Source organism: Nicotiana tabacum, chromosome 23, assembly GCF_000715075.1.
Source record: "Nicotiana tabacum cultivar K326 chromosome 23, ASM71507v2, whole genome shotgun sequence".
NCBI classification, from domain to species: domain Eukaryota; kingdom Viridiplantae; phylum Streptophyta; class Magnoliopsida; order Solanales; family Solanaceae; genus Nicotiana; species Nicotiana tabacum.
Window position 1 is genome coordinate 9,287,784 of NC_134102.1, and position 16,262 is coordinate 9,304,045.

General features: G+C 33.0%; 2 protein-coding genes across 2 annotated transcripts; one reads left to right on the forward strand and one right to left on the reverse strand.

Annotated features, from left to right (window-relative positions):
- Window positions 1–295: 295 nt before the first annotated feature.
- Window positions 296–3,178, reverse strand: LOC107807191 (uncharacterized). The gene is made up of 4 exons (XM_016631526.2): window positions 2,590–3,178; window positions 1,508–1,626; window positions 1,309–1,424; window positions 296–752 (listed from the first exon to the last, which is right to left on the reverse strand). The coding sequence occupies exons 1-4, from the start codon at window positions 2,996–2,998 to the stop codon at window positions 506–508; spliced, it is 891 nt and encodes a 296-aa protein (XP_016487012.1). The 5' UTR covers window positions 2,999–3,178; the 3' UTR covers window positions 296–505.
- Window positions 3,179–9,693: 6,515 nt separating this feature from the next.
- On the forward strand, window positions 9,694–15,400 carry LOC107807190 (ribonucleoside-diphosphate reductase large subunit-like). Its single transcript, NM_001325802.1, is given in 17 exon segments — window positions 9,694–10,103; window positions 10,800–10,861; window positions 10,982–11,069; window positions 11,552–11,815; window positions 11,894–12,134; window positions 12,224–12,300; window positions 12,461–12,631; window positions 12,740–12,832; window positions 12,915–13,064; window positions 13,152–13,238; window positions 13,343–13,507; window positions 13,608–13,727; window positions 14,030–14,232; window positions 14,322–14,471; window positions 14,562–14,709; window positions 14,919–15,002; window positions 15,091–15,400. Coding segments are annotated over 17 exon segments (2,427 nt in total). The 5' UTR covers window positions 9,694–9,875; the 3' UTR covers window positions 15,187–15,400.
- Window positions 15,401–16,262: the final 862 nt, after the last annotated feature.

The following is a 16,262-nucleotide window of genomic DNA, read 5'->3' on the forward strand; positions in this document are numbered from 1 at the left end:
TCGATTTTCTGCACCTATTGATAGTTGGTCTTCTTTCGCCGTTGATTAGCTGTTCAGATGAGCTTCAACTTTGTTCGTTTTGTTTCTTTTTTCTCGGTTATTTTTGTTCGTCTGAGGCATCTAGGTGTGTATTTGGTTCTACTGATAAAATTTGACAGTACTAATTTTATGAAGTTTAAGCTGAACTATTGGCTCTAAATTCCAAAAAGATTGGAACTTTTTAACAGAGCATACATAAGATATCTTTTAGGATAATAATACAGAGTTGTACTCACTAGTAGAACATAGAAAGAACTGAATTCAAATGCAAAACTTTGATGCCTTAAAATTGAACATATCAGATGGTGTGTATATTAATTGTTTGTCGATATACAATAGTTACAGACGCTCATGCATATTGTATGATATGATAAACCCTGGGGCAGGTTTGGGGGGTAATACTTGTAATTGACATCTCAGACTTGAATTTTGGGTATTGATCTAGCTAATGCAGATTGTTGAAGATTTAAGGCATGACTCTGGGTTTAAAGCATCCACATCCAAAAGATTCATTCTGGGGTTGATTTTGATCTTGGGAATGACTTTGAATTGGCTTTGGACTGTCACCAGCACTGGCTTGGGGAGAAGGAGATTCAAACATCTGCAGCTCAACCATTTCCTTGCCTTCACATATTATCTTGACCTCACAGAATTCAGGTGCATTTAGTAATATCTCATCCGCTGTTCCGCCTCCTTTTCTTGACTTTAGTTTCCTTAAAACGCATCAAAAAGAAATACTTAAGAGCAGTGCCGTAGCTAGGAATCTCATCAACGGTGTTCAAACTTTAAAGAAATTAATTTTTTTCTATGGATGGGTGCACCAAATTTGTTAAATCTAAAGAACTATAAAACTAAAGTTTTTTCACAAAATTTAAGTTTTAAGAGCTATATATTGAGAAGTTTTTTAGAGTGAAAAAGTGTCAAATAGATCACATACAGTGGTCTCCGTTTAATTTTGGCAAACAAAAACATTTAGATAGGGATTTGAACCCATGAAAATCACCTCACTTTGAACACCCTAGACCATTAGACTACCTCACTCAACTATGTTAAAAGTGTTCAAGATGAACTATATACTCATATAAAGTAGTATGTAAACTGTATAGAGCAATATAATTTTCCAATGAAGGGTGTTCGCTTGACCACCCTTGAGATAGCGTGGCTATGCCACTGCTTAAGAGAGAAGTGAATTAAGATTAACAAGATTCGGAAATGAGGAAGTAGCTAGTAGGGGACCATGCATTCTAAAATTTAAGTGAGATTTCATACTTGAGATTGGCTTTAGAGGTGCCCAAGATCAGCCTTCTTATGTTGCAGATGGGAATAAGGTCCAGTATTGCTTTTGCTTCTGTGTCACTCTCTATAAGTATGGTGTCAACTTTAACCTGTTGTTGAATGCTTTTTACATGGTTAGCCTCAAAGTCTTATATAGCCTTATGCTATATTTGTTTATCAAAATAATGTGTACCTTTGTAGCAGCACATGCATCAAAAAACTTTTGAAGGAACTGCCTCCTCTTGCCTCTTTCTTGAGCCATGTGGTTCTCCTTCTGCTCGGCACTCACTTGGCTTATTGGAATCATTCCCACTGGTGTAAATCATCACAAGTAACAATTCGTCAATGTTGAAGTCTCTGCAAGATTATAACAAACTAATCCACTCCAAAATCAGATGCATGTTGTTTCTCCAGCATGAAAGAAGGAGATTCTGGACTAAGAGGAGCTTTTTACACTCTCTGACACAATTGTCACAATATCCACAGGCCTTAGAGCCATGATAACTGGCAGCCCAGTGCATAAAGGTTCCCGCATTCACGCAAGGTCCCGAAAAGGGTCGCACCCAGAGGCGGACCTAGGATTTGGCAGTCGCGGGGACACCATGACATTCAATATTAGTTTTAATTATCAATGCTCATAAAGATTGATACGGAGGCCTATGCATTATTCTGACTACTTCTTGAAAACATTTGCAACTATTTGCTGAAGTTTCCGGGTGCCAGTAACCCCTCAACCTATAGTGGCCTTTGGTTGTACCTTAAGGGTGTGATGTATACAACGTACCTTAATGAAACCATTAGTACTTTGAGCCATGATCTGTGCCAAAATTCTTGTTGGCGGTACTGTATCATGTGCTCAATTGAGCAAGTGATTTCATAGGCAAGTAACTCATTCCATCAGTTCCTCAGGTATCAATTATGATTTCATTGACAGAATTATCAATTTTTAACTAATCAAAATCATCATTCAAAACTTGGCTTTTGCATCATATCAATCTAAACAATCGTATAGCCATTCCAACCTCAGTTGTTGACTTTACAAGTCAACCCAATGAACATATACACAATAAGTAGAGATAGACAAGATAAAACAACAACAACAACACAAACTAAGTGTAATCCGATCTCACAAGTAGGGTCTGGAGAGGGTAGTGGGTACGTAAACCTTTACTCCTACCTATAGGAAGATAGAGAGGCTGTTTCCGGTAGACACTCGGCTCGGGAAAGATACAAAAACTAAAGAGAAAAAATGAGGGGTAGGGAGAGAGAGCTTACAAGGAGTAGGGATATACTTGGTCTGAGGATAGATATGAATGAGGAAAAGAATGGTAGAAGAGGGATCAGCCACAACATGTTTAAGAGTCCAAAGAAGAGCATCCATACTTGACTCTTTGCTAATCTTGTTATTATCCCCAACAGCAACATAAACAACAGCATGATCACCATTGTTGTGGAAATCAAAGGAATATAAGCTACCTTCTACTTCACCTTCTTTAATGGAGGCTAACCCTCCTCTGTTATCATTGATCTCCAACAACTCACTTGCCACAACATAACCACCATTTATATCATCATCTTCTATTTCTTCAATCTCATTCCCTAAACTACTGTTGCTGCTGCTGCTTCCTACTGTATCATAACTCCCATTAATGTTTCTGTTGAGGCTGTTGTTGGCAGTGATCATCTTTGTATTTTGTCTTTGAATTTATTGTATCTTAGCTCTAGTAAGGTAGAGGTTTGAAAATATTTTTATTGATAGAAGAGAGAATCAATAGAGTCGAACCACATAACAACTCACAGTTCGATTTGATACTTGGAAAAGCCACATTACTTGTTTTAAGTAACGTAAAAATTGATCCTTCTTCCTCTAGGTATTAACTAATCATTTAACCAAGTGCATTTAGCGCTTTTAAAGCATGAGTGTCAACAGATAATATTAGATCAATTCTAACAAATATATACATAAAATACTTAGTTTGGCGAAAAGACCATGGGTTCGCGTGCCCCATAAAATAGACTATAAATACGCCTCTGGAAAAGAGGTTTGGTGCAACAGTAAAGTTATTTTCGTGTGATCTATAAGTCACATTTTCGAGTCATGAAATCGTCCACTAATATTTCATTAGGGTATAAGTTGACTACATCACACTTTTGGGGTGTAATACTTCCCGATTACTACATGAATACGGGATACTTCGTACACAACAACTCTTTAATCTCGCATACGCTATAAACATATTGTAATTTCACACATCGTCGGCTCCTTTTCGGACATCTCAATGTGCCAACCTAGCCAGCCACTTTGACTTTTCCATCTACGTCGATTTCATTATGGTCCACCGATTTTATTTTTCACTCTCTATATTCAAGTCTAAGACAAGAAAGGAGAGCTACGTGATAAATTAAACACTTCTTGTACAAGAAAAAAGTTAAAAACAACTCTTGCAACTTGTCATATGTAATTTGTTGGTCTTTGCTACTTTTTTTTTTGTTTCTACTGCATTATTTCCTGTCAATAATAGAACTTGGCTTTTGGTTCATACATTAGCACATGGTACAATGATGCATGACGTCGCGAGAATAGTCAGAGACAGACTCATGATTTTAATGCAGTAAGGGCACCAATATTTTGTTTAACCAGTGTCCTATAAATGCTTTTAGAGTTCAAATATCAATTTATTTAAATTAATCATTTTCAAGATATATGCATATATGTATACAAAAATTTCTATAGGGGTTTACGAGGTTCGATGACCCCTCAATGTTATACATAAGTTTGTCTCTATGTGAAATATAATACAGTCAAACCTCCTTATAACAGTCTCATTTGTTCCGAATATTTTTAGATGTTATAACGAAGTGATGTTATAGAGAACATATATTATAACATAACATAACAATTGGTTCCAAGAAAAAATTGACTTTTATAGTGAAGTTTGTTATATATAAATTTGTTATAAAGACATATGATTCTACTAAAAAATAGTTTAATGTCGGAAGGTCGTTGTATCGGAGGAACTATCAAGAGAATATGCGAATACGTGAGAGTATCTCGGCGCCCATTGAGCGATGTAGTCCAAGTCTAAGGTCAAATATTTGAGTACAAGAAAAATGATCCTATAAACTTTTCTGAATTTTATTCACATATCTTTTCTATTAATTTCCTTATTGCTTCTCTGTGAAAAGTTAGCATAACAAAAACGACCTTTAAAATAGCTAAAAATAAAATAAAATCTCCCCAATCTCTCCCACACAAGTCACAATTAGTATTAAGAGCATATTTGGAAAGTCACCTAAGAATTGAATTTGGGTGTAATTGAATATAATTACACAATTTGGCACGTTTGTCTTGCCAAGTAATTACTTGGTTAGCATGTAATTTGGTGTAATTGGAGAGATGTAATTACACTCTCCAATTCTCAAGATGGATGTGAGAATTGATGGTAATTACATTGTGTAATTACAAAGTTACATTTTAATTTCTTTCCTTTTTTTTATATTTATTCATTTTCTTTATAAATTTTTATTTTTATTTTACTTTTACTTTTTAGTTTCTTTTTAAATTTTAAAATATATTTTCTTTGTACATTATTCATCTTTTATTTCTCTACCTTTACTTCTTGTGATTCCATGTAATTGCCCGCATATTTTATTTCTTATTTGTTTTATTTTTTATGTAACGTAACTGCGCTATTATTTTAGTTTTTGAAACTACACCTCCTAATATTAGAAATAATGAGTCATTAATAAACTTGGCATATAATGAGTGGTGTCATTAAAGTAGAATTTCGTTGTTGAATGAGGTTATAAACTTATTATATTTTCTAATTTTAAAGTTGTATTGGAACCTATTTTTATTATGTTGGAATTTGACATATGTTGCATTTTTTTTTTTGTTGGGATTTTGAAATTGTGTTATGTTTATGGTTCCAATTTACTTGTTTTAGTAGTATTGGCTTGTTATTTCACATTGCATATTGTTCATTTTTTTAGTTAGAATTGATAGATTAGTTTTGTCGAACATTTGCATAATGTTATGACATTATATTTATAAATATTAATTTATTTGATCAAACATGCATTTCATGTTGTTCTTACAAAACATATATTTTTGGTTTTTATAATTAATTTAATTATATATTATTAATTTGGAATATATATATATATATATATATATATATATATATATATATATATATATATATATATATATCAATTATTTGTACAATATTAGTTATAAATATATATGATTACTAATTAGCGTACATACAAAAAAAATATTCAGCTTAAATATCAAATCTAATAGTATCATTTATACTTAAAAAAACATTTATAGGCATGTGTTTATGATATTAACTTTTAAGTTTTGATAATTACTTCATTTAACTTTTAATCTAACTGTGTAATTACAATTGTGCAGCCAAATAATACATTTGTAATTACACTATAATTACGTTATGACAAATAAACAGGTCGTCGTAATTACTAGACTGTGTAACTACTAAGTTATGATAATTACACCAATTTCAGTTACCAAGTGGCTTTTCAAACGGACCCTAGATGTAAAGTATGATTTTGCCACTTCAATAACGCTTGAACTAAACTTTAACTTTTTTCCTTTTCAAATTTCCTTCTTTGATTTTTCGTTGTCTATTTTTGACGGGGTCGTTGCAAAAATAAATAAGCAATAAATACGAGTAAGTTAAACTTGTGGATTAAGAAATAGCAACTAAATATGCAAGAAATTTGAAATAGAGTTGGCAATTACTTATAAATATATCTTTATTTCTCTCTTTTATTCAACAAAGAAGTTACAAAATGCAATAGAAAGAATAGGTTGTTTTTGTTCATTTTCACTTTGGCTTATATTCCATAGATAAGAGTTCTTCCTCTTTTACTCAAAGCTTAGTTAAGAGTTATGGACTATTAATACTAATAAAGATGGTGTTGGGGTAATATGCCTTTTAATATTTAAATTAAAATATTAAAGTGTATTGCAATAAACTTACTATTGAAATAAAATTAGTTTCTTGCTATCAAGGAAAATCAGTGTTATCTAATCATCTTTAAGTTTTCAAGAAATCGGGAGTTTCTGCACACGAGTTCATTCCAGCTGACATTGTCATTGTATCTCTATTTGAACTGGAGAACTAAAATCTTGGACATGCTGATTAATACTAAATAACACTCCTTTAAAGTGGCTACCAATAACCTCTCACCTAATCTCTTAAACTAAAAATAATCGGCGGATGTATAATATATATTTAATTCACATATAGTATGTGTATAATTGTGTATACTCAATGTATAATTTATATATACCGGTTAAAAAAATAAATAATTAATTTGTCCGGCTATTTGTGTAACAAGCTCTACTCGTAATGTCCAGTTAAGGTCCATGGGCCGGTCTTACTAGATAATGAACTTTGCAATGAGGATCTTTGGTAAATACCCAGACATGGGAAATTATTTACCCGGCCCTACCCGTATGGTTTGTCCTCTACCCATTTTTTTAATACCGAGTCAAAGTCAACCAAATGAAGTCGAACTAAATTACTAAATCAAGTCAAGTCAAGCAAAGTCAATTTAAGCCAAATCAAGCTAAGCTAAGCCAAATGGACAATGGGAGGGGGGTAGGTAGGGTTAACTCGTTTTAATTGGATAGGTATATATTGTAAATAGTTTTCAAATGAGTAGAAAAGATAATTATTTTAAGCTCACTGGGTATTTTGTATAAATTACTCATCTTAGCCTCGAAAAAAGAGAAAATGACTCTCTATAGTCCCTCAAATTTTTAATAACCCATATTTTTCCTCATTGACACGAAATGTCCCTCCGGCCCAAACATATTACATCGAATAGCCCGAAATGTCTATTTTTTATAGTGACAGTCTATTTTATATATATTTTGTACAGTAATAGTATATGTTGTATATTTTTTATATAGTGGCAGTCTGTTTAGTATATTTTTTGTATAGTGACAATCTATTGTATATAAATTGTATAGTGACAGTCTATTTAGTATATTTTGTGTGCAGTGACAGCCTATTTTGTATATATTTTATATAGTGACAGTCTATTTAGTATATTTTTTGTATAATGACAGTCTATTTTGTATAGTGACAGTCTATTGCATATAAATTGTACAATGACAACTTATTTTGTATATTTTATTTTATAGTGATAGCCTATTTCGTATATATTTTGTACAGGGACAGTCTATTGTATATAAATTATACATTGACATCCTATTTTGTATATTTTTTTATAGTGACAATCTATTTTGTATATATTTTGTATCCCGAGCACTTTTATCTACTATGTGTATAGACCGTTGTATGATGTATAAAAGTGTATATATTATTCTACTATGTATAAAAATTATATATGCATTATTATAATATTGGACTTTAGTTCAAGTCCTCGATATAAAAATTATATATATAGTACTAATAAAAGGGTAGATTTCATATCTAAAGGTACAACTACCACTAAAAACTCTCCCACCTAGAAATTCAGTACTACTAATACATAATCTCTAAACACTTCTTACAATCCTTGTTAGAAAGATCACTCGTGCACTGAAACAATCCATATAATTTCTCATTTTCTCAAAGAGACAATTATCGTACCATCTGCTTCTTAATTTGTCAAAAAGACACTACGTTTTTCCTAACTCTTCACTTGCATTTGCTATGTAGCATGCATATATTTTAGGACATATTTTAGCATGCATTATGTATGTGTTATGAAGAAAATATTTTAGGATCAACATTCATGTTATAAATTGTAGCATGCATATTAGTTACCTGAAAAAATAATTTTGCGTCACTGATCGAAGTATGAGAATATTAGAGTTTGGTATAAGATTGTCAAATTAAACTACTACCTAATATTTACGATTTTTATTTAAAACTTTAAAATCAACCAAAAATTTGTCTTTAAAGAAATTTGGATACCATTTAACTACTCAAAATTATTTCTTATAAGGATTTATATCTCATTCACGTTTGACAACGAATTTGCAATGGAATTGGAACTCTTCTTCATAAGTTTAAATCCTTTTGGAGACCAACTAAACATAGTTATTTTGCCTAAGAGACTTTTGTTACCTCGATTAATGTCTCTACAAAGAAGAGCCATTAATTTTGCCTTATTTTGCATACGTTAAGGTTTGGTACTATTTTTTTCCCCGACCGGCTAAAAGTGAATTTAGCTCTCGAAAAAACCCACAATTCGAACACACACTTCTTCGGTCAATCTTTACAAGAAGTCCAACTGGAAACTAGAATAAATTTCATGTTTTTTTAAATTATGGAAAATAGGCATCTTTCCTAATTGCGATTGTTGATTTATCTTTTTACTTATTTTGTTGTCTGCATCCATTTACTAATTTATTTTGGATAATTTAGGTATTTACCTCTTTTTTTGCATAGTTAACGAATGAAGAAGGACACATCCTTTCGTGAATGATGGTAAAGTTCAAAATTCAAACCTTTGAACTATGATTATAAAAAGATTTGAAATTCAAAAAATGTGAATAGATTAACTTTCATTACACGCTTGGATTTTGAATTCCCAAATAAAAAAAAAGAGGAAATAAGAAATAAAACAATGCAGAATGGTCCAAACTGTAAGCTTGTAATGAAAGCTAATCTATTCATAACTCATTAAATTGGTCTTTGCCTACCACACCAAAACTCCTAAAAATTGGCGGCAAAAGTAAAATTATAAAACTGTAAAATAATTAAGTCATTTTAATTTGTTATTTAAAACTTGTTATATATTGGGTAGTATTACTAGAGTATTATTTTTTAATAATTTCCTAAACTAATAAATAGGAGTTTTTATTTTTCTAGAATCTAAGGACCAGTTTGTCCATAAATTTTTTTTCCTTTTTTTTTTTTTCAGTTTTTTTTAAAAAAAAGGTGTTTTGTCCATAAAATTTTGTAAGTTTTTTCTAGATTTTTTGAAAATATTTTTTCCAAAAATCAAAAAATGATTTAGACCACTTTTTCAAAATTTTCAAAAAATTTTATTTTCCAACTCACAAAACTGTAATATTTTTTCAAGTGAAATGCATGTCTAAACATAATTTTAAATTACAAAAATACTATTTTTCAATTTCAATCTAAATATTACTTTTTTCAAAAATTATAATTTTTATGTCGAAATGCCTTCTAAATTACAAATATATGAAATAAAATCCAATTTTTTTTTCACTTTCATTAACTATGTCCCCTTTTACAATTATCGCAAATTATAGTTTCCACTAAAATCTTAACAAAGTGGGCCCACATCCAGCTTCTCCTCCACTTCTCTTTTTCCTTTTTCAGCCATATTTGATATTTACCCGCCAACAGTCACCCCCGCTCTTCTATTAGGCGGGAAAATTTTAAAACCCTAATTTCATTCTTCAAATTAACGAGGGAAATTCAATACAAAATTCAAAAGTTGCTTGTTATGCTATATATACACACACACCTCACTGAAATCGAAGCAATCCATTCCATCTGACAACTGTTTGACGAAATTCCTCAGTGAAAGAAAGAATCGAGAAAATGTATGTTTGGAAGAGAGATGGGCGTCAAGAAACAGTACACTTTGATAAGATCACAGCTAGGCTTAAGAAGTTGAGTTATGGACTCAGCCCTGAACACTGTGATCCCGTGCTTGTATCACAGAAGGTTTGTGCTGGTGTTTATAAAGGGGTTACGACGAGCCAGCTCGATGAATTGGCCGCTGAGACTGCTGCTGCCTTGACTGCTAATCACCCTGACTATGCTAGCGTGAGTCTCTGATTTACCTTACTTGCTTATTGATGTTTGTTTGTTAGTTTATTTTTAACACGTTGAAATCGGAAATGATAGTAATTTGTTTCAGATTCTGGGTCAATTTTGATGTAAAAGATTGGACATGGAATTTAAGATATATAATTTTAGCATCATGTTTAGTAGTATTAAAAAATACTGAATAATAACCATAGGGGAGTGCAGCATGGTTGTTACAAGTTCAACTGAACCCTGCATTTTCCACACATAGTATATATTTCTATGTACAACAAATATTTAAATTTCGGACCCATAATCCCAGATGTCCAATGGGTTCATTGGTAATATTTTAAAGGTTGAACCCATCAAATTTGAAGTGATCTGCCTCAATAATAACATAGATTGAAAATATTATTTGATAGAGGACATCATTATATCAAAGTTTATAAGTTGGATTAGATTGATTTGAATATTTGAAATTGTGTTGAATAATTAAATCAAAGTTGTCTGCCAAACATTGTTGAATGTTTTAAAATGGTAAAAATAGAAAAAAATGTCATATAAATTGGGATGGAGTAGTAACTGTCAGCTCTCGCCCTCTGTTGTTGTTTCCTTTGAGTAAAGCTTCTGTTGATGTTATATCTAAAGATGAAATTTTGCTTTCGATGAAGGTGTATTTAGTAATCTATTCGTTATCATATATTTATATTGCAGCTGGCTGCAAGGATTGCTGTTTCCAATCTGCACAAGAACACAAAGAAATCATTTTCTGAGACGTAAGGGCTTTAAATTATTATGTATCATTAATGTTTTTTGTTCTATGGAAACTAAACGCGAGTCTAATGATCGAGAATAGAAAGATGTTGTTTACAATATTTATTTTGTGTTCTCCATAGGGTTAAGGACATGTACAACCATATCAGCGAGAGATCTGGACTTAAGGCCCCTCTTATTTCTGATGAAGTGTATGAGATTATCATGAAGGTATCATTTTTTTTTTTACAATAATGATGTTCTAATTGTTGGTTTATTTTCTAGGATAAGTGTGAGAATACATTATTTAAGCTTTGGTGTGGAAGCTTGTTTATTATTGCATCATAGTGTGTCTTTAATAAAAATAAGTTTTTGGATTAGGACATTTTTCCAGCGCATGGCATTTCCTTGCTGATACTTAAACCAAGTAATTATGAAATTGTTGTCCTTGTTGGAAGTTGTGATAGGGTTTTCAAAGAATACCAGTGTGCCTCATTAAGAATTTTGCATCCCATTGTCAGGAAATAAGAACTGTTGCTTTCTGTGTGTCTATAAGCTTTTGCAAATTTTTGGCTCAATAACAATTTGATTAACTGAAGTGTTGTTTAATGTGATAAACCATTTGAAGTGCTATACTGATGATACTAGTTGCTTTAACGGTACTTTTGAATTTTAGAGGTCAGTTATTAACAAATTGCCTTTTTATTACTCAGAATGCAGCTCGACTGGATAGTGAGATCATATATGACAGGGACTTTGACTATGATTACTTTGGTTTCAAAACCTTGGAGCGGTCTTACCTCTTAAAGATTAATGGAAATGTTGTAGAAAGACCACAACATATGTTGATGAGAGTTTCTGTTGGAATCCACAAGGATGATATCGAATCTGCCATCAAGACTTATCATTTGATGTCTCAAAGATGGTTCACTCATGCTTCTCCAACTCTTTTTAATGCTGGAACTCCAAGGCCTCAAGTATGTCAATTTAATTAGGAAATAGCTCCAGAGCATGATATCCTTGATTTCGTAATTGTTTTCTTCTTTGACTTGCAGTTAAGTAGCTGCTTCCTTGTATGCATGAAAGAAGATAGTATTGAGGGCATATATGACACTCTTAAGGAGTGTGCTGTTATTAGCAAATCTGCTGGAGGAATTGGAGTATCTGTGCACAATATTCGTGGTACTGGGAGTTATATTCGTGGAACTAATGGGACATCAAATGGAATTGTTCCGATGCTACGCGTGTTTAATGACACTGCTCGATATGTTGACCAAGGAGGTGGCAAAAGAAAGGGTATGCCTGTGCTGTGTCTCTATTAGATGTAATTATATTGGGCTAAGGCCTTGTTTTGATTTGTTCTGACAATTTTATGTCATGCATAGGTGCTTTTGCTGTCTATCTTGAGCCCTGGCATTCTGATATATTTGAATTTCTGGATATGAGGAAGAACCATGGAAAGGTGCAGTTGCTATCCTTGATATAATCATTCCAGTATTAGTCTCAGTAGACTAAAATGTGATCTGCTTAATTAAACTGTTCATTCCACTAGAATTTGCGTAATCCTTTCATATCATAGGCCTTGTCATTGCTTAATTGACACAAAATATCTATCTCTGCAGGAAGAACATCGGGCCCGAGATCTTTTCTATGCTCTTTGGGTGCCTGATCTTTTTATGGAAAGAGTCCAAAGCAATGGTCAATGGTCTTTATTTTGTCCAAGTGAGGCTCCTGGATTGGCAGATTGTTGGGGTGAAGATTTTGAGAAGTTGTATACAAAGTATGAAAGAGAGGTAAAAACAAATCTGCCATTATGATTACTTGCTTGCCAAGCTTGGACTATGTGATGCTTGCCAGTATATGAATACATGAACTAAAAGGATTCCACTTTGTCAATTCAGGGTAAGGCGAAGAAGGTTGTGCAAGCGCAAAATCTCTGGTTTGAGATCTTGAAGTCTCAGATAGAAACTGGGACCCCATACATGCTGTATAAGGTAACTTTAATATTGTTTATCTTGTTGTTTTTGTTGTTTGGATGCATTGAATTTTCTTTAATCCTTCTGCTTGTTATCACAGGATTCTTGTAATAGAAAAAGCAACCAGCAAAATCTTGGCACTATCAAGTCTTCTAACTTGTGTACTGAAATTATTGAGTACACAAGTCCTACTGAAACTGCCGTGTGTAATCTTGCATCAATTGCTCTTCCACGATATGTTAGAGAGAAGGTAGTTACAAATGCCATACACTTAAACATCGCCTGCTTTTAAGTTTATTTCTCCTGTTATTATAGAATTTTCCTGTATAACTTTCAGGAGGTCCCAGATGAATCACAACCATCTAAGCTTGTCGGGAGCAGAGGCTCTAAAAACCGATACTTTGATTTTGCCAAACTGGCAGAGGTTAGATTTTTTTCCATCAAATCAGTCTTTTCTGCTTCTGATATGTCTAGAGTTATTTATCTCGGATATCCATTTTTATCTTGTTCTATTTTCATGTGAGATAGGTCACTGCATTGGTTACTACAAACCTGAATAAAATTATTGATGTCAACTACTACCCTGTTGAAACTGCAAAAAGGTCTAATTTACGACATAGACCTATTGGACTTGGGGTCCAGGGTCTTGCAGACACATTCATATTGCTTGGCATGTCATTTGATTCACCAGAGGTAAGCCACCCGACATCCAGCTTTAATTGTTTTTGGTAAATAAGCTCTTATTTTTTAATTGGTTCAATGATGCTGATCTTTGTATTTTCTCTATGTATAGGCTCAGCAGCTAAACAAAGACATATTTGAGACAATATACTACCATGCTTTAAAAGCCTCTTCTGAATTAGCTGCCAAGGAAGGCCCATATGAGACATATGCAGGAAGTCCTGTAAGCAAGGTATATATTGGAGCTTTTGCTTTAGCTGATGGTTTGCTACATGGATGACTTGTTTGGTTGTCCAGGACTTCTGAAAATTGAGCTGGGGTATCAAGTGCCCTTCTTGATAAAGAAATGTGATTTTGCTGTTAAATGTGAAGATGTCATCCAAGTCAAAATATAATTTTAAAATATGCCCAAAATAGAACCTGATATTATTGGGCCAAAAGTTTAATGATTTGTCAGATTGTGTTTGATATAATATTATCTATTTCCTATTGGTTTAGCATTGTACTCAATTAAGATTGAACTATTCTCTTCAGGGTATTCTCCAGCCAGACATGTGGGGAGTAACACCATCAGATCGATGGGATTGGGGTGTTCTCCGTGGAATGATTGCAAAGAATGGTGTAAGAAATTCACTTCTTGTAGCTCCGATGCCCACTGCTTCAACAAGCCAAATTCTTGGAAACAATGAATGCTTTGAGCCCTATACATCCAATATCTACAGTAGAAGAGTTCTAAGGTTACTTTTGCTGCCAGATCCTTAAGTACAATGCCAATTGAGTTAATTTTGCTGTCTTCAGATTTTTAACTGTGGTTGTTCTTTTTCAGTGGTGAATTTGTTGTGGTGAACAAGCATCTTCTTCATGACTTAACTGAGATGGGGCTTTGGTCTCCTACCCTTAAGAATAGGATAATTTATGATGATGGTTCTGTGCAGAAAATCCCAGAAATTCCACAGGATCTTAAAGTCATATACAAGTATGAATTTCTTTTTCTTGTTGCTTGTTTTTTCTGTATTCATGTTCATTTTACTTCCAATTCCAACTTATAATGTTATATTGATGTTAGGACTGTTTGGGAGATCAAGCAACGGACCCTGGTCGATATGGCTGTTGACCGTGGATGCTATATTGATCAGAGTCAGAGTCTCAACATCCATATGGACCAGCCAAATTTTGGAAAGCTTACATCCCTGCATTTTCATGCTTGGTCCAGGGTATGCTTTCCATTTCACATAACAGTTTGTTGCTTCAGTTGTAAGATTATTGTGATTTATCATTAGTATATACCATCAATGTGTATCTGATTTTCTAATGTCAAGTGGTGATATATTTCAAATAGCTAGTTGGCATATCCTAATATTGTCTTGTAGGTTTTTGTTTACACAGGTTACTAAGGTAACTTGGAACTCTCAACTTGTTACAGGGTCTGAAAACAGGAATGTACTATCTAAGATCACGCGCTGCAGCTGATGCTATCAAATTCACAGTTGACACTTCCATGCTGAAGGTAGTAACCATAGTATATCTTGTTTTACTCTCTCATCATAAAATCAAATGTTTCAATGTTACTGAATGCATTTGGGAATTGAATACAGGAAAAGCCACAGACTGCAGTTGACGACGACACTAAAATGGCCCAGATGGTGTGTTCTTTGAGTAACCGTGATGAGTGTATGGCTTGTGGAAGTTAGTGCTCTATGCAGAAGGATTTTGAACTTTTGGCTTTTGAAGTATGTCTTTCCTGGATGCTGGGAAAGCTTAGTATCATAGGCCAAAATAGGGATATGGTTTGTATTGAAGTCCCTTGTTTAACTCTTTGTACATATATTAGATTATAGTATCTGATGTTACCAAGCTTGCAATTTTCTTGTATCAGTAGCTCGTATTGCTCTATTGCACTTAATATATCAGTGATAAACTGAAGTTCAATTTTGTGTTTGGAGGCTGTCAATCTGATAAACAGAAAGGGCATGATAAATGCAAAATAAGGTAGTTTGAAATGACACCATGAATAAATTGATGGAGTCGGGATTTTCATTAATGATTAATATATAAAAGTGTAACATATGAAAAAATTAAGGGGACCTAACATATGCTATATATGCATATAAATTTGTTTTACCTACCTATATTGTATTTTTCCTGTGTTAATTGACGCCTCTTGCCATGAATATCTGCATGGAATTTGAACATATTAAAAGAAGTGTAATTAAGGATGTATAATTTTTTTAAGGATGTATAAAATATAAATTACTTAGAAGTAGGCATCAGATTCATTCAGTTAAAGCTTGACACTTATCGGTTATATACTTTTCTGAATAATACGTTGATTTGTAAAGTGTATTAATTTTTCCCCTCCCGATCTAATATTGCGACCGATTCTCACCTTTAAGTTCAATCTCAAGTTTCCTCTGGTTAGCTGACGTCATTGGGACCAACTCCAAAATCTGCACAAGAAGTGCAAAGTGTAGTATCAGTACAATCGACCCTATGTACTCCGTAAATGTCGAGCCTAACTTCGACGAAGTAGTGACGAGGTTATGACAAGACACATATATAAACAACCAAGTATATACAAGTACGAAGCAACAATAATATAATAAATAACAATTTATAAATTTGGGAGGGAACATGTGAATGGGGATGATATAATAATTTCAGCATGAGAAGTATCACTTACCGGCTAATTAATTCATCAAAAATAAAATGAGTAGTTGATAATATGGAAATGGCACGACACCACTCTTCGTGCTTTTACTCTCATTCT